The 23199-nt window shown below is 37.1% G+C and overlaps 2 protein-coding genes and 1 pseudogene across 2 annotated transcripts; 2 read left to right on the plus strand and 1 right to left on the minus strand.

Annotated features, from left to right (window-relative positions):
- Window positions 1–119: 119 nt before the first annotated feature.
- LOC147406245 (stress response protein) lies at window positions 120–11502 on the plus strand. Its single transcript, XM_086434208.1, has 6 exons — window positions 120–413; window positions 6934–6990; window positions 7560–7804; window positions 10560–10688; window positions 10969–11034; window positions 11108–11502. The coding sequence occupies exons 1-6, from the start codon at window positions 221–223 to the stop codon at window positions 11192–11194; spliced, it is 777 nt and encodes a 258-aa protein (XP_086290334.1). The 5' UTR covers window positions 120–220; the 3' UTR covers window positions 11195–11502.
- Window positions 11503–12552: 1050 nt separating this feature from the next.
- LOC147406246 (histone chaperone ASF1B-like) lies at window positions 12553–22274 on the minus strand. Its single transcript, XM_086434209.1, has 3 exons — window positions 21962–22274; window positions 13304–13419; window positions 12553–13203 (listed from the first exon to the last, which is right to left on the minus strand). The coding sequence occupies exons 1-3, from the start codon at window positions 22068–22070 to the stop codon at window positions 12844–12846; spliced, it is 585 nt and encodes a 194-aa protein (XP_086290335.1). The 5' UTR covers window positions 22071–22274; the 3' UTR covers window positions 12553–12843.
- Window positions 17791–19229, plus strand: LOC147406247 (EIN3-binding F-box protein 1 pseudogene; annotated as a pseudogene).
- Window positions 22275–23199: the final 925 nt, after the last annotated feature.

Here is a 23199-nt window from a genome sequence, read left to right on the forward strand (position 1 = left end):
ATTGTATTGGGTTGCCCTGATGGCAAAATTGAAAATATGTACATGGGTAGTCCAAATGAATAAGTGGGGTACCTTTAACATTTATCCTGTAAAAAAAACTTGCGGTTCCGGTTCAACTCGGTGGCATTTTAAAACATTAAGCTCCATTTGTGCCCTGGAAGTAGTGGCTCCACTCACTCTCCTTCTTGAGTCTTGACAGCCGAAGCGTAGCAGCAAGAAAATGATAAAGAGGCGTCTCTACAAGCAGGACCACGCGGACAAAGACGATGTCTCTGATTCCTCCTCGTCTTCTTCTTCTTCTTCGTCTTCTTCGGACTCAGATTCAGAAGCAGATCCTCAAGAACAAGACGAAGAAGTAGATATAGAAGTAATCACTGAACCAAAATATGAACAGCCTTCCTCTCCTTCTCCTGGTTCGTTTTCTCTTACATGATTTTTCTGTCTTTTTTTCCTATATTTTTTCGTGCTAATCTGAAATGGGTTCTTCAAGTTTTTCTGCTTCGACGCGCTTACGAACTGAGTTTCATTGGTTTTATAAGTTTTGATTGTGTTTTCTTTGTTTTCGTTGGTTTATCTGATATGGGTATTTGAAGATTTTGGAGGGTTTTGTGGATTTAGGGTTCGTAATCAGTGTATGGATCCTAGTCGGTAAATTTTCAAATAAGTTGCGAATAATGCATGTATTATAGGAATAAATTAGAAAATGTACGAACTGGGTTTCATTGGTTTTATAAGTTTTGACTGGGTTTTCTTTGTTTTGGTTGGTTTATCTGAGATGGGTATTTGAGAGTTTTGAGGGTTTTTTGTGGATTTAGGGTTCTATCATTGTTATGGATCATAGTTGGTAAATTCTCAAAGAACTTGTGAATAATGCATGCATTATAAGAATAAATAAGAAAATGTACGAATTGCCATTTAATTTAATAATTCTTGAAAATTCACAAACTATGAACCATAGCAGATAAGTCATGAATAATTCATGGACGAATTGAATCAGCAAATAATTTTGAAAAAATCCCGTGGATTTACAACATTCATCACTTCATCGATTCTTTTGTCCTTCAGCAGTCCAATTAGAATTGATGGGAGGAGGGATGGTAAATGATTTTTGAGAAATAGTTTATTCAAGGTCGATATGTGCCAATCTAATATGGTTTTTGGAGGTTTTTAGTTGTTAGTACTATACTCAATCATCTCTCAATTTGGATTGATTTAGTTTTGAGGTTAGTTTGATGTGGGTTTTAAATTGTTGTGTTTTCCATGCTCATTCAATTTCTTTTATCATCTTTTTTTTATTATTATTATTTAAGATTCCAATGTTCTTTTGCCTTTTTAAGGAGCATATTAATGTGGAATTTATGTCAAATAATTTTCAAGATAATCTTTTCCTTGTTTGCAAAGGATTGTATTTGTTGGATTTTCACTTTCTTTTTCTTTGTTGATTTTCCTTTTTCTCTTCTCTTTTTTTAATAAGTCTTTCTTATGATTTCTTGTAGGTTATAGACCAAACAAGTGGTTTTAAAGAACAGTGGGGAAAGTGAGAAAGAGAGCAATAGAGACAATTATAGATTGTTAGGTATCCACATCTTGCATGATATAGACTATGAAATCAGGAATGGGAGTGAGTTGTCTTGGGATTTGAGCTTTTGAAGGGTTTAAATGATTGAGTTTTATAAGCAAGTAGGTTAGTGATTAGACATTAGTAGGTGAAGGTAGGGTTTGAACCCCGGTCTTCGCATTAGCACTCATAGATTTTAACCAACTTTTATAGTTGGCACCTTCATATTATAGCATCAAAGGAGAACTGAAGGGAATAGACACATAACTAGGAGGCTTTCATGGTTAAATCATCTATTCTACAATGGCACCTCCTGCATCCATTGAGTTTCTTGTAGTCTAAATTTGGGAACCCAATGTCCTGCCCAAAGTGGCCTTCTTTATTTGGCTAGTTACATTGGATAGTATTCCATTGATCTTAATAAAGCAAGGTTTCTTCATGCCTTTTTTTTTTTTTTTTTTTTTTTTTGTGCTTCCTTTGTAAATTCGATGTTGAGTCAATTGATCAACTTTTGATTCATTGCAAGGGAAGTCTAGTGTCATTTTCTCTCATTGTTTTATTTCTCTGGGTATTTTCTAACTCTCTTAGGGCTTTATTTTAGTGTTATTAAGGCTTTTTAAGAGAGAGAATATTGTGGGCACTAACGACTTTTGCTATTTGCATATATGGAAGGAAAATAATGGTAGAATCTTTCAAGGGAAGGATAATCCAACTTAAGTGGACAACGCATGTCCAAATCTTCCTACGAGTCCAGAATTTCTCCAAGATGTCATTTCCACCAAGAGTTTGTCTCTACAAGGTGTTCTCTATAGAGGTAGGGCTTAAAATGGGACAGATTTTATCTAATATATGAGTGATCCAAATCTGAATTTAGCGGATTTGGTTCCTTCAAGTATATCTGAATTAAAATATGGGTCGGATATGGATTGACCTCCTTTGACCTAAGTCGGATCCAGATTGGATATGGATCCATCCCTATATCCGTCAAGGTCCAAATGCTATATTACTTAGCAAGTTGTATTTTTATATTTTTCAAGTTATCTTTCATCAATCAACAATGGTTGGATGTAATGGTCAAGGCCTCTTAAAAAAGAAGAGGTCATGAGTTCAAGTCACCATTTGGTCATACTTTAGCAATTTTATTTGAAATAATCTTGAAAGGTTTGACACTATCCCACCCAACTGACCTTAATCAATTAATTTGATCGAATTGGATCCAAATATGGATATAATGAAAGCAAAATGGTTCGGATATGATTTTAGCTTAGTATGATCCTAGTCGGATTCGAATATGAATCCGGGTACAAAATTCGGATATAGATATGGACATACTCATATCCGGCTCGAACCCAACCCATTTTAAGCCCTATATAAAGGATATGCCCTCTGTGATTTTAAGGTGGAGACACTTCATTACCTTCCTTTGGAATGCAAGTTTTCAAAAAGGGTTTTTTTTCATGTTTGCAATCATTTCATCTTGATATCTTTCAAAAAAAAAAAAAAAAAAGATCTTTTAGATGAAACTATATTGGAATGGATTCTAACGTGACCTAATGACTTACCAATGTTGATCCACCAATGATCTACCCAAGCATTCCTCATTTCTTGGGATGTCAGATTTGTCGAGGTTAAAAATTCATTGTTGAGTGCTTTTTCTACTTTTGTTCTATGCCACTACCCTTCAGGATAGGCCGATTTTGAGCAGATTGGACAGATTTGTTGTTTCTAGTGATTGGGAGGATCTCTTTAGCTTTTTGGCGCAAGAGTCAGTGCCTAACCCTTGTTCGGATCATTGCCCTATCTCCTTGACTACAAGTCATCCTATAAGTCCCCTTTCGCTTTGAAAATGTGGCTTCGAGAAAAGGGTTTTGTGGAGCTGATCCTATTAACCAACCAACTATTCCAAAAGACTGATCAGATGGAGAAGGGGGGAAGTATGAATAGAAAAGAGTCATGGGAATTAACTGGGGTGTGACACACTCGAGAGTGGAGGAAAATAAACACTTAGCACTCCCCCTCACCCATAAGGGTGGAAAGATTCAAACCTATGACCTATACGAACCTAGCGCTTTGATACCAACTTGAAATTCTTGCTAAGTTAGGGCATTTTCCTACTAGCTTTTATATTAAGAAATAGAAAGTATTATAGATTTGGAGAATTTACAAGTATAACCTCATACTCTACACACCCAAACTACTAAGCACACACCTATGGACAAACAACAAACACTTAACAACAAATCCAAGGTTGGTGGAGTGAGTTTTCTTTTTTTGGAAGATCAGGTGTAGTTTTTTATCTTGAAGTTCAAAGCTTTGAAGGAGAAGTTGAAGGTTTGGAATGTTAAGACTTTCGGCAGCGTTGAGGTGAAGAAGGCAATTCTTCATCAGTTGGAGGCTTTTGGTAAGAAAGAAGAGGTTATTGGTTTATCGGTAGAAGAGAATGTTTCTAGAATAAATCTAAGAGCTCAGTTTCAGAATGTGTGTTTGAAGGAAGAGGTGATTTGGAAGTAGAAATCGTCGGTCAAGTACTTAAAATAGGGTGATCAGAATTCCAAGTTCTTCCACAAGATACCGAATTTTCACAACTGGATTAATTACATTAAAATGGTTAAGATTAGCAAGGAGTGGTTACATGAGGAGGAAGATATTAGGGAAGGTGTTGTGAGGTTTTATAAGAATTTGTATTCAAAAGAGCATTTATCTATACCCCTAGTGGATCGGCTGGATTTTGATTCTATTTCTCAAGATCATAGGGGGTGGTGGGAAAGGCCCATCGAGGAAGAGGTGTTCCAAATTATTAAAGAATTAAGCTTGGATAAAGCCTTGGGTCCAGACAGTTTTTCAATGGGCTTTTTTAAGTCTCGTTGGGAGGAGGTGAAAGCGGATCTGCTGGAGGTTTTGGCTGTTTTTGCTAATAATGGGGTGTTAGACTTGGGGTTGCATAATACTTTTGTGTCTTTGATCCCAAAAGAGGAGGTGGAAGACATATCGGATTTTAGACCAATTAGCCTAGTTTGTGCAACTTATAAGATCATTTCAAAGTTCTTGGCAAGTAGGCTAAGGTTGGTAATGGAGGATATCCTAAGTTCAGCTCAAGGGACATTTGTGAAAGGAAGACAAATTTTAAATGGTGTGTTGATTGAATGCATCGATTCAATATAGAAATCTCGAGTGCTAGGGGTGGTGTGTAACGTCAATCTTGAGAAGGCGTTTGATCATGTTAGTTGGAATTTATTGTGGTATTTGTTGCATAGAATGGGATTTGGTCATAAATGGATTAGTTGGGTGAGGAAGTGTGTCTCAACCCCGTCCTTCTTGATTTTAGTGAATTGTTCCCCTATTGGTTTTTTCTTGAGCTTGAGGGATCTGAGACAAGGGGATCCCCTTCCTCCTTTTCTTTTTATCATTGTGGTAGAGGCTCTAGGAATGATGGTTGCAAAGACAGTGGTGAATAGAGATATTGTTGGGTTCCAAGTCGTCGAAAGTGGTGTCTCATCTTCAATTTGTTGATGATACTTTGTTTCTGTTAGACGCTTTGATTCAGTAGATCCATGTGTTGAGTGGTATATTGGTTTGTTTCGAGACATTTTCTAGAATTCCTTTTAATTCTAGAAAATGCAAGGTGTTTGTTGTGGGTCAGGTGGATAACATTGAGTACCTTGGGACATCTTTGGGCTGTGAGGCGGGTGCTTTCCCAACCTCCTATCTTGGGTTGCCCTTGGTTGCATCTTATTCTTGTCAGTCTGTGTGGGACTCGGTCTTAGAAAGAGTGGGGACAAGATTGTCTTCTTGCAAAGCTTGCTACTTATCTAAAAGGGGGAAGTCGACTTTGATCAAGAGTACGCTTTCCAGTGTCCCGATTGTATTTCTTTACCTTATTTTCTATTTCAGCCAGTGTAGAGGCAAAACTAAATAAGTTGTTTAGGGATTCTTGTGGGCATGATAAGGAGGTTTCACTTGGTAGGTTGGAAATGCATTTGCCGCCCAAAAAAGTATGGGGGGTTAGGTATCAATAATTTGATATAAGTGATTGTGGAGATTCGGTTTTGAGAAGCAAAGTTTGTGGAGAAAGGTGATTGTGGTAAAGTTTGGTGAAAAAACTCTTGGTTGTGAGCGTGGTACAGTGCAAAGGCCGTATGGTTGTGGAGTTCGGAAAGGAATCCAACATACCCTTCATTTCTTCCAGGAAAAATCTCTTTTAGAGTTGGGAGTGGCAACTCGATTCGCTTTTGGGAAGATGTTTGGTGCGACCCTTTAAGCCTTAAGGACCGGTTCCCTGTTTTGTACTCTATATCTTCAAAGAAAGGGGGAGTTGTGGCTGATTTTTTTGTCCATTCCTTTAGGGAGGTGAGTTGAGACTTGGGTCTTAGGAGATCGCTCAATGATTAGGAAATGGAGGAGATCTCGACCCTTTTTGGAGCTCTTCAAACAGTGGTCTACAACATCGAAAGGGAAGATGCTTGCATTTGGAAGCTTGAAGAGAGGAGTAATTTTCCGGTCCTTTCATTCTATCTTGCTTTGTCTAATCCTTCTAATATTTTCCCTTTCAAAGGGGTTTGGGGGTCTCTAATTCCTTCTAAGGTGGCTTTCTTTATTTGGGTGGGAGTTCATGGGAAGTTGCTCACTTTGGACAACGTGATGAAGAGGGGCATAATTTCAGTTAATTTTTGTTGCTTGTGTAAGTTGGACGGAGAATCTGGGTGCCACTTCATTTGTCATTGCGCAACCGCTTCCAAGGTTTGGTTTCGCTTCTTAAGTTTGTTTGGGGTCTTGGGTTGTCTCCCAAGGACACTATGGAATGTCTTTGAGGGCCTGGTCCCCATGGGGTGTGGGTTTCAAAGCTTTCAAGAAAAAGTTGTGGACTCTTCTCCCTTTTGCAATTTGTTGGAGCCTGTGGCATGAAAGAAATGCTAGGGTGTTCGAGGTAAGGAACAAGAAATTCATGAGATCATTATCGATATTCTGGATCTTTTTTTTTCATTGGAGTTCGGTGTTTATTGAAGCCAAAGGAATCTTTTTTGAGGACCTTTTGGTGAGATGGGATTGGGTTTGTAATCGTGTGAGAATTTCTTTACAATTTTTCTTGTTTGTGCTTGCTTTGGTTGTTTTCTCTTTGGGGTTTTAGATCTCCTCAACTGCCCCCGTCAATAAAGTTTCCTTCATTTATTTTTTAAAAAAAATTATCTACCAAAAAATAATTTCGTGTATTTTTTTTTCTTTCCTTCTGTGATATGGGAATCCTGTAAATTTCGTCATATACAATTTCAGTTGTTTTCTATTGAGAATTAACAAACTAGCTTTTTATTTGTTTTGTTCTTTTCTGATTTCTAATGTTAGTTAATTTTTTTCCCATTATTGTTTGTTTATTCTTATAGGTTCAGGGTATGAGAGTGGGGATAGCTCAGGGAATGAGGTTACTTGTGACCCAACAGGTAGGTTTTGGATACTCTCTGGAAATGGGAACTTTCATTGTTTGATCTTCTGTCAGAGATATATTGAGCTCTTTGCTTTCTGTTCACCATATTCTCTTAGTCCTTATTTTAAGCATGATGGAATGGGTTAGCACTGAGACTTCTTATTGCGTGATTAAGTCTAAGATGATTCTTATGAAAATAATTATATATTTTCTCAAAACATATTATCATTTTTTACAAACCATGAAACTGTATTGAGATAAAATGGAGAGACGATGGAGATGGTTTGGTCAGGTACAATAATACAGCAAAGACTACTGACAACACCAATGAGACAAAAATGCATTATAGGCTCTAAAGGGCATAGGGAAGGCCAAAAATGACTTGAATGAAGTAGTGAGAAAATGTTTGAACACACTTGCCTTAATGGAAGACATAGCTCTAGATAGAATTGAATGAAGGCAAGCTAGAAATGTGTTAAAGGCTTATGATGATAACATTAACAACGATGATTCCTAACTGTTTTTGTTTCTTTCAGTCCTGGAAAATACTACATCTTTGTATTAACAGTGTTGATTGATGGTCAGGTTTGCTAACAAACGATGATGATGAAGTATTAACCAAAAATGGAATACGAAACCTTAATGACAGTCCATTAACTGGTAAAGAAAATGCAGTGGAGACTCGGTCTAATATCCTGGCAAAAAAAGCATCTGCTCCTGATGGTTTTGCAGACTGTGTCTTGAAATGCAAATCAGCCTTCAAGTGTAGGCTCTGCCCAAGAATTGTTTGCTTGACTGAGGACACGTTGAGAGCTCATCTCGAATCCAAGGTAAGACTACACATTAATCATAAATAAATAAAAAGGTAAAACTACACAGTGCAGCATTCCCAGTTTTATTTATTAAATATAAACTTTTTCACTCCTTTTTCCTCTTAATATCTTAGAAAAGTATTGGTAAATGAACCATTCCTCACATTTCTAAACTCATTGCATTGTAAGTTAGAAAGGCATATTGGGATATCATTTGCCATTTCTGATGGAAAGAAAAATACACTTCAACATTTCTACTTCAAGATTTAAGTTCATTCAAGAAATGTTAAGTGCAAGAACCAATTTAGCGGCTTGATGAGCGACTTGATGGAGTGGGGGAGTGTTCTCAATGTGCCAAACATTTTTCAATATATGGGCTAGAAGTTTCGGAATGGGCTATTTTTTGTGAGGATGATCTCTATGTTAAGGAGATTGTCCTCACAAAAAATCAGCCCATTCTGAAACTTCTAACCACATCAAAAGTGGTTTACAAATAATTGATGATTCACGATGCTTCAACATGTAAACTGGGGTTAGAAGTTTCAGAGTGGGCTGATTTTTTGAGGATAATCAGCCAATTCCGAAACTTCTGACCCATATATTGAAAAATGTTTGGCTCTCTTAGGGCCTACGAACACTCCCCAATATTCTCACCAAAAATCAGCCCATTCCAAAACTTCTAACCCATGTTGGTCAAAACATGTTGGCCAAATAGTTAGCTGCCAAACGGGACTTATATATATAGGGAAGCATCTGAAGGCCCTAAAGAAAGCCAAACATTTTTCAAAACATGGGCAAGAAGTTTTGGAATGGGCTGATTTTTTTGTGATGATGATCTCTATGGTGAGGAGATCATCCTCACAAAAATCAGCCCATTCTAAAACTTCTAACCTCATCAAAAGTGGTTTATAAATAATTGACAGTCCATGATTCTTCAACTTGTAAACTGGGGTTAGAAGTTTCAAAATGGACTGATTTTTTTGTAATGATGATCTCTATAGTGAGGAGATCATCCTCACAAAAAATGAGCCCATTCTGAAACTTCTAGCCCATGTATTGAAAAATGTTTTGTACAATGTTTGCCTCTCTTTAGGGCCTTCGAATGCTCCCCATATGTATATATGTGTGTGTGTGTGTGTGTGTGTGTGTGTGTGTGTGTGTGAAGATTGGGGGACAACTATTTGTTACATCACCGCCTAGATGTCGTCCATTTTTTCAATATTTTTCATAGCACTGCCTGATGTTGTTGGATCTCGTAAAATGGATGGCATCCAGGCATTGTAACTAATACTTTTCCCCCGATCCCGGATTTTTTTATAAATAATATAAAACACAACTATAAGACCCACTTCGCTACAGTTTGTGGGAGGGAGGGGGGGTAAACATCTCATTTTGCTATAGTTTTGTAGGGAAAAACGTCCCACTTAGCTACAGTTTTGTGGGGTCCACCTACTTATTTATTACCTTTCTTCTTCACCCCGTTCAACTTTATTATCTTTTTTCTCCAACCCTCCCCCCCCCTCCTCAATAATACCCCTTTAACTTTACTATTTTTTTCCTTTAACCCATTTTATTATCTTTTCCCATTACCCCCTTTTTTAATAATACCTCTCCAACTTTATTTGTTTTCTTGTTTTACCCTCTTAACCTCAAAGATTTTTAATAATACCCCTTCAACTTTATTATTTTTTTCATTTTTAAGCCCCTTAACCTTAGGATGCATGTGCCGTAGGCAAAGGCGAACTCTAGTTTCTATAATAAAACACAATTGTACGGCCCACTCCAATTAGAGTTGGTGGGGTCCACACTACCATCCTTTCCTCTTCACCCCTTCAACTTTATTATCTTTTCTATCTTCCTCTCCCCTCCCCTCCCCTCTTTTTCAATAGTTCCCCTTTAATTTTACTATCATTCCATTTTTTATTGATAAGCCTATTTTTAATGAGTTCACTAACTCGGTGTTGGTAGGATTTTAACCCATGTCTCTAGTATCAATCACCCATAGAGTATGCCCATGCCCCTTTACCCAAATTTCTTAATACTACCTCCCCAATTTTATTATTTTCCCTCTTTTATCCCTTAACCTCAATTTTTTTTAATAATACCTCCCCTACGTTATTATTTGTTTGATTTTACCCCCCCATTAACCCCAAAGATGATGCCTACGTCATAGGCACGGGCAAACTCTAGCTTGGGGGGCGGGGGGGGGGGAGCGTTCGGAAGCCCTAAGAGACCCTACCAAACATTTTTCAATATATAGGCTAAAAGTTTTGGAATGGGCCGATTTTTTGTGAGGATGATCTCTATGTTGAGGATATCATCCTCACAAAAAACCAGCCCATTCTGAAACTTCTAACCTCATCAAAAGTGATTTACAAATAATTGACGGTTTACGATTCTTAAACTTGTAAATTGGGGTTAGAAGTTTTAGAATGGGCTGATTTTGAGGATGATCTCCTCACCATAGAGATCATCCTCACAAAAAATCAGCTCAATCCGAAACTTCTAACTCATGTATTGAAAAATGTTTGGCTCTCTTTAGGGCATGCAAATATATATATATATATATTCCTTGTTACATCACAATTACAAATATGCCACAAAATATATGAAAGACAAAAGATGCCCTTAAGGTTGTCTCAAATTCTAACTTTACCACAAATTATTCCCAATTCTCAACATGAATCACGTACTTATTCTTCTTCCATGTGCCTTGATATCAACCTTCATTTTTTTTTTAATTCCTTAATTTGTTTATTTTCATTTTTGGTAGAGACATGCTAGGTCTAGGAAGTTATTGAGTGAAGGGAGGCTTAAGATCATGCTCAACAGCGATGGCGAAATGGAGGAAGACCCAGAAACTCATGCAGAGAGGCATGCTCGAACTGTAGCTCTTGCACAGGTGGGTACACCCTCTAATGGGGGACTATAGATATCGTCTTCAACTGAAACAAGGGTGTGCATGATTTAGTGAAAATGTCTTCTTGGGAAAATCAATTTCCTCAAAAAAATTCTATCCGTGATTTGATTGCACACGAGAAAATGTCGAAAAGAGAGTTGGGGGTTGGGTTGGAGGATATTATCCTTTGAAAATGCAATGATACACCTCCAAAACTCATTTTTGTAGCTATTTTATGTCGAATCATATAGACCCTAAACTCATTTTTGCTAACTACCTTCAGGATTTAACCAATACAAAGAAGAAAAACAAAGGGCGGCAGCGACAGAAACTCAGACTAAAAAGGAAGGTAATAATAGCATTATATATTCATTACTTATTAAGAGAAGATGAGATTCATTGAATTCCCTGACAAATTGCAGACAATGGGGGATGGTCCAGACAAGGGAGCAAAAACAAAGCAAACTACAAAGAACCCGCCAAAGAAAAGGCGTAGAAATGAAGATTGAAGGATGTGACTATTTCAATACATACTGAGATTGCAGTAAACCAGTAACTTATCAGAGACTATACTTGTTCTGACAGTGTTATATCAAGTTTTTGGCAATCTGTACGAGGTTCAACTTTTTATTTTATTTTATTTTTTCTGCGGTGATTACAGACAAAAAAATTTGCCGTCAGAATCAAAAATTTTGTTGGGGTGGGGGGGGTTTGGATTTTTCTAAATCAAGAATTGTACCTCCTTCAATCTTTAAACTGCAATTTCTTGAGCATCTTCTTGCTTACAAAATCAACAGTACGGAACAGTGGATGTTTATATTTTGAATGTCCTCAATGATTGTTCAATCATTAAAAAGGGAAAACGTTAAAAGCAATCCAGAACTATGAATATGGAGGCTGCAGCAACAGAATACAGCCCCCCTACTCCTCTCTGTTTCATCATATCCATGTAAACCAGGACTTCTTTGTGCTTGGTTCCACATCCTCCTTTTTCTAGTATCTCTTCAATATGATGAAGATCAACATGCCTTCAAATGTTAAGATGTCCAATTGGCCAGCCCAGAGATAAAAGGGAGAGTTGGCATCGTTCATTAGGGAAGAGAAGAGATCATTATTTCCTAGTCTGTCCAAGGGCCTTGGTTTCTGTTTTCCAATAAAAGAGACTATACAATGTTGTACTATAGAAGCCAAAAAAGAATGGAAGAACAGGATTTGTTTAGCCAACCCAAAATGATTTTGGGTAGGTCTTCAATGTGACAGAATGGACCTTTTCACTTCTAAAAGTTCGATTATTTACCAAAACAGCACTTTATCATGTACATTCCCAAGAAGAAAAAATCTCAGACAATAAATAAATAAATTATCCTAACTTGTGATCTGGCACAACTAAGTTGGGAAGTTGAATCTGCCAACGTGGAAGCTAAAAGGTACAAAACACACGTCTTCATGCACATGAAAGTCTAACTAAAATATTGTAGATAGAGTTAATGAAAGCATATATGATCACTTTCAATAACAAAGACTTGACTCTAGACAGAATGGAATGAAGGAACAAGATTTGTTTAGCCTAACCCAAATCTTTGGTATAAAAGCTTGGCTGCTGATGAATGCCTACAAGTTACTTTCCACTCAACACCCAATTTGCAACACTGTTCCAACATTAAAAACTGAGAAGAAATTACTTCAAAAGATTTGATTTGCTCAAGTAATTAACGATGTTCTAGAATTAGATTCTGGTCTCAGTGGGTCTCATGAGTTTTTTAAGTAAGGAAAACTGGAGTGTATGGAATATAGGCAAAAGTTTAAGAAGGGTTTGAGAGACTAACAACATCATACTGTGAAATGGAGGATAGAAAACAATACAGAATAACAAACCTTCACAAGCATAGCTTGCCATTCTCACATTTAACTGACTTAGGAATTGTCTTTCACATTTTTTTTGGATACATGTAATTGGATTTCTCACAAAGGGAACAGAGGAGCTTACAAAAGGAGGTCAAGAAGACCTACCTTTAAGAAAAGATTGAAAAAAGGTCCAATAATGAATTCTTAGACTCAGCAAAATGAGTTTATCTGCAACAGTAATCATAGTAGATCCCTTCCAAGAAAATTGTGGATGTCAAAAGTTAGTACACAGTTCCAGATTTGATTGCCAAGTTCAAGGCACTGGTCCCTCAGAAGGATGACCGGGTGAAGGTGGCAGCTGTTCTCTATTCCCACTCGTTTCGGGAGGATGATCTGGTGAAGGGGAGGGCTGTCCTCCATTATCATTGTTTTCCGGGTGGAAATTTATGGGAAACTTGGTAACTCGGGGCTTGTCAGCCAAAATGTTCCTCTGCACCCTATCGATCAACACCTTTTGGGGTGGTTCCTCCCTTAGCTGTTCATCATCGTAATCATTGTTCACATAGTATCCCACTCTGATAAACTCCTGTCCCAGATAAGAGCAAGTCAACAACAGCACTGTCACACCAATAATATCCTCTTCACGGATCTTTGATGGATCTGGTGGGTCTGCCTGGCAAAGAGACCAAAGAGCATCTCATATAAGTCTCGATACTATATGCAGTTCAAGAGCATAAAACCATAGATTAGTTCAAGGAATCAATGGGGATTGCCTGAAAGACAAAACGATAGTTGCCAACATTAACGGGCCCAACTAGCACACTCTCTAAGAGTTGATCATAAGTCTCGTCCTCGGCAGATCCCACATAGGTGAGTTTCCATTCCAAATCTGTAACGGAATAACAAGGCAAAATCTAGAATGTGTTCATGAGCTGAATTACATGAGACCAAATATATTAAGCAAAATTGCAATGAATAAGATGATTAACATTCTCTATTAGGTGTACATATAGAGCAGAAAAAACAACATTAATGGTCCAAATTAGAATCTTATCTAAAGAAGTGACCAACACTTTAGAGGGAAGTTGGGACAACCTACAAGACATAGGGTTGTTTAAAAAGCTAGGCAAGGCCTAGAAAATGGACCCCTTTAGGGCTTAAGCGGAAAAACAATAATGTTTCAATTTTTTATATGTAGTAAAGATCATGCAAAAAAAACTAATATAAATATACCATTACCAAGATAACATCAACTACCAAGCAAGCTGGTAAGTCAACACAATTAACATGTAAGAAAAAATAAGAACCATGTAACTGCTAATATTCAAACGGTTTAATGCCCCCTCTCAAATGTCTTCAACTTTATACATGTCCCTCCAAGTTTGGGTATATATTTGAGACGCTCCTTATGTTTTAAAATTGATTAAATATCTTTTAGACCACGATTTATACAAAAATATTACATAAAAGTACCATTTTAACCCACTTTAAAACGGGTGGGTCCTAGGCGCTTGGATTGTCTAAGCATTCTAATCAAGGTGTACACACAGCTTTGACAACACTAATAGGACCATCATCAATTAGCTTTGAGGAGTAAATCCGTCCTCAGTTATATCGTTCCTAAACAAGGTGTTTTTGTCTAAAGAAATAAAATCAAAGATAGAGTTCTGATAGGTGACGAGTGTATTGACTCTAGCATTCACTAAGGTAGTCAAAGTTTGGCTTGAGAGACAGATATGGAAAAAGCCTACAACCATATAAATTGGGATTTCCTATAATATGTTGTGGGAAGAATGGGTATTGGCAAGGTATAGAAAAGGTGGATAATGAAATGTGTCTCTACAGCATCATTTCAATCTAGTAAATGGGAGTCTAGTCAATTACTTGAAGTGATCTAAGGGTTCTCCTTTTGCTTTTCAACATTGTGGAGGAGGCTTTAGTAAGACTTATCTCAAGGTAGTTTAGACAGAGTGGCAACCTCATTGCTTTTGAGGTTATGGAAGTAGGCACTATGGTTTCCCATCATCAATTTGCCAACAACACTGGTGTTGGTGGATGTCTTTTGCAATCAACATATATTCCTTAGAGGTGCCCTATGTTTTATCGAGACAATAATCGATTTAGCCATCAGATACTCGAAAAGCAAGGTGTTTAGTATTAAAGATGTCCCAAATTTTGTTTGGATGAGTATTTTGGATAAGAAGTTGACTATTGAACACCTTATCACACAAAAACATCATGATTTTTTTCGTTTTTTTTTTTCTGTAAAGATAGTTGCAAATAGTAAAACACTTCCTCGTCCATTGTAATTTTTCTTCCTTGTACATTCCGTATCTAGAGTTGGGACACCCTACCTTAACTTTAGAGAGAGAATTTAGTGGAGATAGATATTGCTCGTGATTTGTTGAGGTTTCTACAGGAAAAGGTTTGATCGGATGGAACAATCAGTTCATGAGATCATTATAAGGGTAAAGGCACTCATTTTCTTTTTTGAGTGTAAACTTTTTTAAAGAATTTCGACGCTTCTTCCTTGAAAATTAGTTTTAGATAGTATCTTGTGTCTTGGAGCGAAAGATAAAGTTGTCCTTTTATGCTCTTGTAGGTAGGTATTCGTAACCTCCCTCTTTGTATTTTGACCATTTTCCATTTACAAAATCTTATTATCAAGGGGGAAAAAAAAAGGAAAAGAAAACAAAGAATGAAGGGAACTAAATTGAGCCAGAAAGGGTGATCAGCTAGAGCATGCTATACTTGATCTGTTGAGTAATTCTAAGGTACTTATACTTGAATGAACCTTGACTATCCAACTGCAACAAGTGAAAATGAAAGATTGAAAATGACATAATATTCACAAATGTCATGCAAATTCAACAACCATGCATCATTATTAATGATGATGGGAGTCAAGGAAACATTATTGCTAATGGGACGCCTTAAGATACAATTGCACCCACAATCTTACACAGTTACATGGGTTAATGATAAATAGAAGCTAAAGGTGAATCAAAGGTGGTGTGTTTCATACTAATTGAGACCCTACTCTGATGAGGTGTGGAGATGTCAAGCCTACGAGTGCAACACAAATTCTATTAGGGAGACTGCAGTTGTATGATCACCATGTGATGCACGATGGTCAAGAAATTCCAGTCTTTAAGGAACATGGCAAAGACATCACCAAAGAGGTGCAATCATAACTAGTTTTGTCTACTCAGGAAGCATTGCAAAGGAAGAAACATCATATCTTGCTTGGTACACTAAAAATGTTCACATTTGCAACAAATCTTGTGTTTACGCCTAACAATAGCAGAAATTCAAATCACTACAAACAATTGGCCCCAAGCACACATTTCAACAAACAAACAAACAAAAAAAAATGGCTCCAAATTTGCAATACAAAATGTCTACAACCCACTGCAAATGCTATACACTTGATGAGGCCACCAAACCATCTCCAACTATGAACTCTCTCTAATAATCCCACGAGTCTGCATTCAACCTTTTGTGGAAGATCCTAAAGACCGAGAAATTTAGCCAAATAAATTTGTCTCTATATACCTCATCCTATCATCCCTCCTTCAATGACAAGGAGGTTTGGATATAAAAAATATGAGAATGAAGTGGTTGACACGTGGATTTTATAATTTGCAACCCCAATACATACCTAGAACAACTCAAAACACAAGTTATTGTCATCAGTTATTTTAAGGAGGATATTAATGGCAGTCTCTCCATCATCTCCAATTACCATTTTTGAGTTTTATCAACAATTTGCTTGTAAGCAAGAATCCAGTATTTTCAAGTCCTCATGAACGAAAATAGAAAATAACTTTTATTCTAGTTGACAAAATATGGACGAGGGAGATCATACCTCAGGACAATATGTTTTTGTTACATCAAGTTATAGTCATGGTTGTCGAACATTTGATCGCAATGAAATTTGGAAAATGTACACTTGACAATACAAATCACTTGAAAATTAAACCGATTAATAATGTAGCAGATATGTTACAAGATCAATTCGTATCAATGAGATTTGAGGAACCGCATATAGAGCAATTAGGCATAAACTAATACCAACTACTCATAATTTGACAACATCAACTCCATAAACAGTGATGTAAAATTCGGAGAATTTTTCGTAATCTTTGAAAAAATTCAACGAATAAGGGGATGTCCGAGTCATCAAGCAAGACAACAATTCGCTTAAACAGTGAATCCCTAACTCACCCCTACATAAAAGTTTGGAGTTCTTTTTTTTTTTTTTTCCCTAATCGAGTGTATCATCCCTGACCTCTTCCTCTCTTCATTTCACAAAACCTTAACTTTGATGAGTCATCAACAAGACAGCTATAGGCGGGGTAAATCGTGTATAAGGTCTTGATTAAGAGTGTAAGTGGTGTATATGGTCTTGATTAAGAGTGTAAGTGGTCGATAAGGGAAGATCCCATGAGAGAAGAGGATGAACCAGTCCCCCATGAAAATTAGAGCTTCCTGAGAAGAGGGATTTGAAATATCGAAGCCCCCTTCTTGTTGTTTTGATATATTATTTATAGCCAAAACCCCTTGACCTTAGTCCTTTGTTATAGATTAATTAAGATGACTTAAATGCCCTTACGATTCATTTTGCACCATCTACATTTAGCCCCCTGCATGACGTAGAGGTTGTGACAATCTCTATGACATGCAATCCTTGGAACAAATCATGACAATGTTCAAGCAAATGAAGTAAAACAAGCACTTGAGAAGGCAACCAATATAGCGCAATGGTGACATCACGCTAGAGCAATAGTACCCATTAGGATGATAGAAGTAGGAGGCAATGTACAGGAGACTTGCGACTATAAGTAGAGGCACTGGGGCCTGACAATTGTAAGTCGAGGCGTTGGAGCCCAAAAACTATAAGTCAAGATGCAAGGGTACTAGACTATGAATAAAAGAGGCATTGGAGCCTAACGATTGTAAGTCAAAGAGGTGTTGAGGCCTAGCAATTGTAAGTCAAAGCACTGGGGCCTAACGATTGTAAATGGAAGCAATGGGACTTGATGAGTGTAAGTCAAGGCGTTAGGCCCTCGAAAACTGTAAGTCAAGGCACTTGGGCCTGCGACTGTAAGTCAAGGAGGCGCTGGGGACTGGCAACTGTAAGTCAATGAGGCGTTGGAGCCTAAAGACTGTAAGTCAAGGAGGCACCGGGGCCTAGCAACTATAAGTCGAGATTGCTAATGATTACCATATGTTAGAGAAGTTTGACCAATATCAGTGACCCTCCATTTCCAACAAGGGTTTGATCACCATTACTGAGAGCTGCCTTAATCTAACTTCATTAACAATAGAGTCTTGTTGTAACATTGGGAACGAGAGCTACGAGCAATTGGGGCAGCAGTGCCTGAAACTGTAGTCCATTGTGATCAATGACTATCCATTTGTTGATGATCTAGGTATTACGAATCTAGCATCTAAGGCTTCTTATTCCTTGATGAAGATAAAGCTTCAGTTTGTGAACATCAGAGATATCTCTCCTGCAGCTATAGGGCACTATGGCAAGGTTGTTACTGATTTAGTCCTCACTAGCCTTCAAAATGTGAGTGAAAGGAGCTTTTGAGTTATGGGTAACACATGGGCTTCAAAAGATGAAGTCTCTTACAATCACCTCTTGTCGACGGGTAATAAATCTTGGATATGAAGTTGTTGGAAAGGGTTGTCCAAATCCGAAGCAGTTATGCCTTCGTAGGTGTTCCTTTGTGTCCGACGGTGGGATGGTAGCTTTCGCAAAAGCTGCAACATCTCTTGAGAACCTTCAACTAGAGGAATGCAATTGGATTTCCCTATCTGGGGTTCTTGGTGTCCTCTCAAACTGTGGATCAAAGCTAAAGGCGTTTTCACTTGTAAAGTGCATAGGGATTAAGGACATGGTTTCTAGATCGACTTTGGTCTGTCTCAGCAAATCTCTGCAATCCCTATCCATCACTAATTGCCCGAGTTTTGGTACAGGTAGCTTGGCAATGGTGAGAAAATTGTGCCCGCGATTGCAACACGCACACAAACCTGAGTAGGCTTTGTGGTGTTACAGATGTTGGGTTTCTCCCATTTCTTAAGAACTATGAGGTGGGATTGGAGAAAGTTAATCTTAGTGGCGGCATCAATCTAACAAATGATGATGTTTCAACCATGGCAAGGTTGCATGGTGGAGACCCTTCAATTGCTAAATCTCGATGGTTGTAGGAACATAACTGATGCAAGGTTGGTGGCAATTTCAAAGAACTGCTCGATGTTTCGTGATCTTGATGTTTCAAAGTGTGTAATCACCGACTTTGGTATCGAAGCTTTGTCTTGTGCAAAACATTTCAACTTGCAGATCCTCTCCGTCTCGAGTTGCACTCAGGTATTAGACAAGAGTTTGCCTTATTTGGAAAATTTGGTTCAAACCCTAATGGGTTTAAACATTCAGCACTACAACTTTTCAGTTTGGACTTGACTTAGAAAAGGAAGATCTGCAACGGAGATGAGATGATGATGATGAATAAGAAGCCAAGGAAGCCTTTTTTAAAGTTGATTCAATAGATCTAATCATTGAAGCCTCCATTTCTGATCTTTGTGTTTAGTGTGCATGTGAGAAGAGAGAGAGAGAGAGCATATATTATCTTGATTCGGAGAGAAATTGTCGAAGAGAGTCCATTTTCTGGCTGAGTAGAGAGAGATTGAAGAGAGGAACTCAAGGCTCCTTAACGAAGTCGCCAAAATTTAAGTGGGGTATATCGTGGATAAGGTCCTAGATTAAAAATGTAAGTGGTGGATAAGGGGGGATCCCATGAGAGAAGAGGATGAACCAGCCCCCATGAAAATTAGGGCTTCCTGAGAGGAGGGATTTGAAAGATCGAAACCCCCTTCTTGCTATCATGATATATTATTTATAGCCAAAGCCCCTTGACCTTAGTTCTTTGTTATAAAGTAATAAAGATGACTTAAATGCCCTTATGATTCATCTTGCACCATCTACAACAACAACCCTCTGAAAATCTTTGACACCTTCCAATCTCCTACAACTCTCCCATGGTTGGCAATTCAAGGTTATTTTCACTTATTATTATCATTATTCACTTTTTTTCTTAAGATTTTGAAAATATGGGAGATCTATGGGATAAGATTGTGTAGTTAAAAAAAGGGAAGGGCAATTGTTTTTCTTCTTATTTTTAACCTTGAATTTTTCATAAATGAAATAAACCGAGTTGAGCCCACTCCCCAACCTCGAAATCGAATAACTATCAAAATCCAAACTTGCTTACTATGTCCATAAATAATCATTTATTAAACATTTGTTTTACCTACATATCATATCTCAAATTTTGGATCAAACTAATCAATCCATTGAGAGAAATAGTTCATGGCAAAAATCAAGTTATTTGGGTCTTTGACAATTGATAAGGTGAACAATTAGTTTTCAAATATGAGATGCCCACCAAACCATTATGGGTGTACTTTACCAATGGACATGCATGAGAGAATAATATTGGACTTATTTGATCCTTAGCAATTCATGCAAGGATTGATCATTTGGGGGGTCTTTAGAAAAATCAATTTATAAAATTTATGAGAAATCGAAAGAGGCACAAGCAGTTTATTTGTCACATGGTATCAAAGAATAGTATAAGGTAGTGGGAAGAAAATCTTTGGCTTTGAATCAAAGCATTCATGAAGAACAGGTTGTTCCAACTAGGCAACATCAAGAATTCTTTACTATTGCATGGAAACATATTGATCTTCGAAAAGATTCAAAACCCTCAATAGGAGTCTTTATCCCTTCCTTCTATATGTTATGAAACTCCATACGGGACAGAGGAACATTCAGACCTCATATCCACCTATCCTATCCTCAACTAGCAGTCTTTGGATGGTAGGCGGTTCACCGTTGTGATCAGCCCTTCATAGATCGAAGAATTGAACCATCAAGATCAGATGGGATTGCCGAGCCATGCTTTTCTCCGCTGTCAATTCGGTTCTAATATGCAATTTCAAGCAATTATGCTTACTTCATCCAAAGAATGCATTTTTGAAACTGGGTAGAAGTGCTAAATGGCGCTAGGTTCAAGGTTTTCCATAGTTGAACACTGGGGAAAAATCATTGGTACCAATACTGACAGATCACTTCATCTTGGCGCTAAAAGCTAGGTGTTCTAAAAAAATTTGGGTTCATCACTCTATTCCCGTCCCTTACATTGGAACATTTGCCTCATGGTGTTCAACCGATTGGCTGATTTCCATATAGAGCATCTTCTTTTGTCAACCCAAGCCACCATACACAATAAAGTAGGTGTGTTACCTTTGCAAAATGGAAAGAATTGCATTTTGCAATTTAACCCACCAAACAAAAATCATCATCGATCTTCTTTGAAGGCTTGATTCGCAAAAGGTTGAAGATACTGTAGTTTTCAGTAAAGTAAAAGCCAAAGACCAAAATACCAATCCTTTTAATGTCACAGGGTCAAGTCTCTCAAACAAGTAGGTTTGATGCAAGGGCATCCTACTTCAATAGCCATGCACACATGGACTCAAGGGGAATAGTCCAATGTGTGGCCCAAATGTGTAGGCAACTACTAGACTACCCTCTTGTGTTATCTTTATTTTTCAAAGACTCCCACCTATACATAGAAGAATAAATGAAAGTGAATTTCTCAATATTTAAAGAAGAATAAAAATTTTGAGCTAGAGGCTCAATAATGGTGTAGTGGTGATTCTGCCATTTATAGGTAATAAGGATTCCATCAAGAATATGGAAGATGTTGAATCCTTACACCTTCATTCTCTCTTTTGCTCTCAATGTTTTCTTTTCTTGGAATTGGAATAATAAGGTGTGAAACAATTCCAATTTAAAATGGTTTTTAATCTCGTTCTACATCACCTATGTATCAATATCTGGCCTCAAAACCTCCTGTTTCAATAACAGAGGATATAACTAGCCGGTACATCTCAGACCCGACGATACCCCATGAGATGAACTCAAGTACAAAGCAACCTTCTGTCAATAAAAGCTCCTTTTTCAGGCTTTAAGACCAATATTAGCACATATTTAAACCCTAAGGAAAGAACACCCATGACAATAAAGCATCCATTCAATTAAAATCTCCAAAATTTCTAAGAACAATTTCTACTTCACTTAAAAAGTAATTAACAAAACCCATCGTTCTGTTAAACCCTAACTGATGAACCTTTAAGCTTGAAATGATAAAAAGACCAATAAAAGATTTAAAAACCAATAATTCACTTAAAAAGTAATTAAATTACTCTTTAAACAAACAAACAAAAATTATAAAATCGCTAAACTAACCAAACCCATCATTCTGTTAAACCCTAGCTGATGAACCCTTAAGCTAGAAATTATAAAAACACCAATAAATAAATAAATAAAAAATAATCTATGAAATTCGAAACCATCGTACCGTCTTTGAGAGGAATCAAGCATTCGTAAGAGATTTCGAACTGGAACGGATTAAGAAACGCTGCTGGATTGTCTAAGACAGTTACGTTTGTAATATTAACCGCGCTCATTGTCTTGGATTGAAAACGGACTCTGTTGATTCTGCCACCTTCGATAGATCAATCGAAATCCTAGATTGCAGAACCCTCATTGAAAATCAGAAACCCTAAAACAGAAAAAATCAAAGAAGAAGAAGAACAACAACAACAAAAGAGACACAAAGAGGGAAACTAGAAATGAAAAAATAAATATTATTTCTTTAGTATTTATTTGTTTTATTATCGAATAACGACTCATTTTATTTTTAGGGAGAAGATTGGCGGTCGTTTTACCGGCAATAGCCGGTTGTGGAGAAGGGTGGATTGATCACTGAAATTTGGCGGGAGATTTTGAACATTTGCAGTGAAGAAGGGTTGGAGGCCAATAAGAGGTTTTTTTTTTTTTACAATTAAAATGCTGTTATTTTATTGTTAGGGATTTGGGATTATTATTAGGTGCTTTTTAGAGCTGATTTTCTAACTAGAAATTTCTCACTGTAGTATGCAACCCCAAATTTCCACGTCATTATTTAAAAAAATTACCATAGTTAACTTTCAAGTAAAAAATTTAGGGCTTTTCTATTGTTTACTTCTCCATGATTACAGCAAAGAATCCTAGAATATCATTAGTTGTGATTCAACCTATTCGAGTTGAATCAAAGCAGAATCGAAGAAAGCAAATCGAATCAATGTCGATCCCAGATTACCCAAATTGAATGAAGTTTTTAGGGTGTCAAATTGAGTTGGAGACAAAAGGAACATTTTAGAGGAGTTGAATCTCTCTTCGAGTCTATAATCATAAATGTTGATGTATTTTATTTAGATCCATAAGTTTTTTTATTTTTCCAATGGGATCAGTAACTTGAGTTGGAAAGAATTAAATTTGGTTCAATGGTATCATCACCAAATGACTTTAGTACTACAAGACCCTCTTTTCATTTCATGAGAATTTAAATTTTATCCGTGGCGGGTTCTTCAATGTCACAATTAGATATTTACTTGAATTGTTCTCCTATATGCGTAGAGGCATTTGCACATGTGAAGTTTCTTCTTGGGTGTCTATAATGTAAACTTTCATTGTAAGTTTATTTCAACCATTTTTAGTATTATTGAATGACATGTGATTGAATAATGAATATATAAAAGGGACAATTTTTTACAA

This window comes from Akebia trifoliata, chromosome 3 (assembly GCF_017979445.1).
Source record: "Akebia trifoliata isolate Shusen 1 chromosome 3, ASM1797944v1, whole genome shotgun sequence".
NCBI classification, from domain to species: domain Eukaryota; kingdom Viridiplantae; phylum Streptophyta; class Magnoliopsida; order Ranunculales; family Lardizabalaceae; genus Akebia; species Akebia trifoliata.

What these genes read in the sequence shown, in the direction of transcription:
- LOC147406246 (XM_086434209.1), bottom strand. Translation starts at nt 22,070, where the DNA reads ATGAGCGCGGTTAATATTACAAACGTAACTGTCTTAGACAATCCAGCA. An exon ending in CTTGATTCCTCTCAAAGACG is followed by an intron (nt 13,420 to 21,961) that starts GTACGATGGTTT and finishes ATTCCGTTACAG; the next exon opens with ATTTGGAATGGAAACTCACC. An exon ending in ACTATCGTTTTGTCTTTCAG is followed by an intron (nt 13,204 to 13,303) that starts GCAATCCCCATT and finishes TCTCTTTGCCAG; the next exon opens with GCAGACCCACCAGATCCATC.
- LOC147406245 (XM_086434208.1), top strand. Translation starts at nt 221, where the DNA reads ATGATAAAGAGGCGTCTCTACAAGCAGGACCACGCGGACAAAGACGAT. An exon ending in GGTTACTTGTGACCCAACAG is followed by an intron (nt 6,991 to 7,559) that starts GTAGGTTTTGGA and finishes ATTGATGGTCAG; the next exon opens with GTTTGCTAACAAACGATGAT. An exon ending in GAACTGTAGCTCTTGCACAG is followed by an intron (nt 10,689 to 10,968) that starts GTGGGTACACCC and finishes AACTACCTTCAG; the next exon opens with GATTTAACCAATACAAAGAA.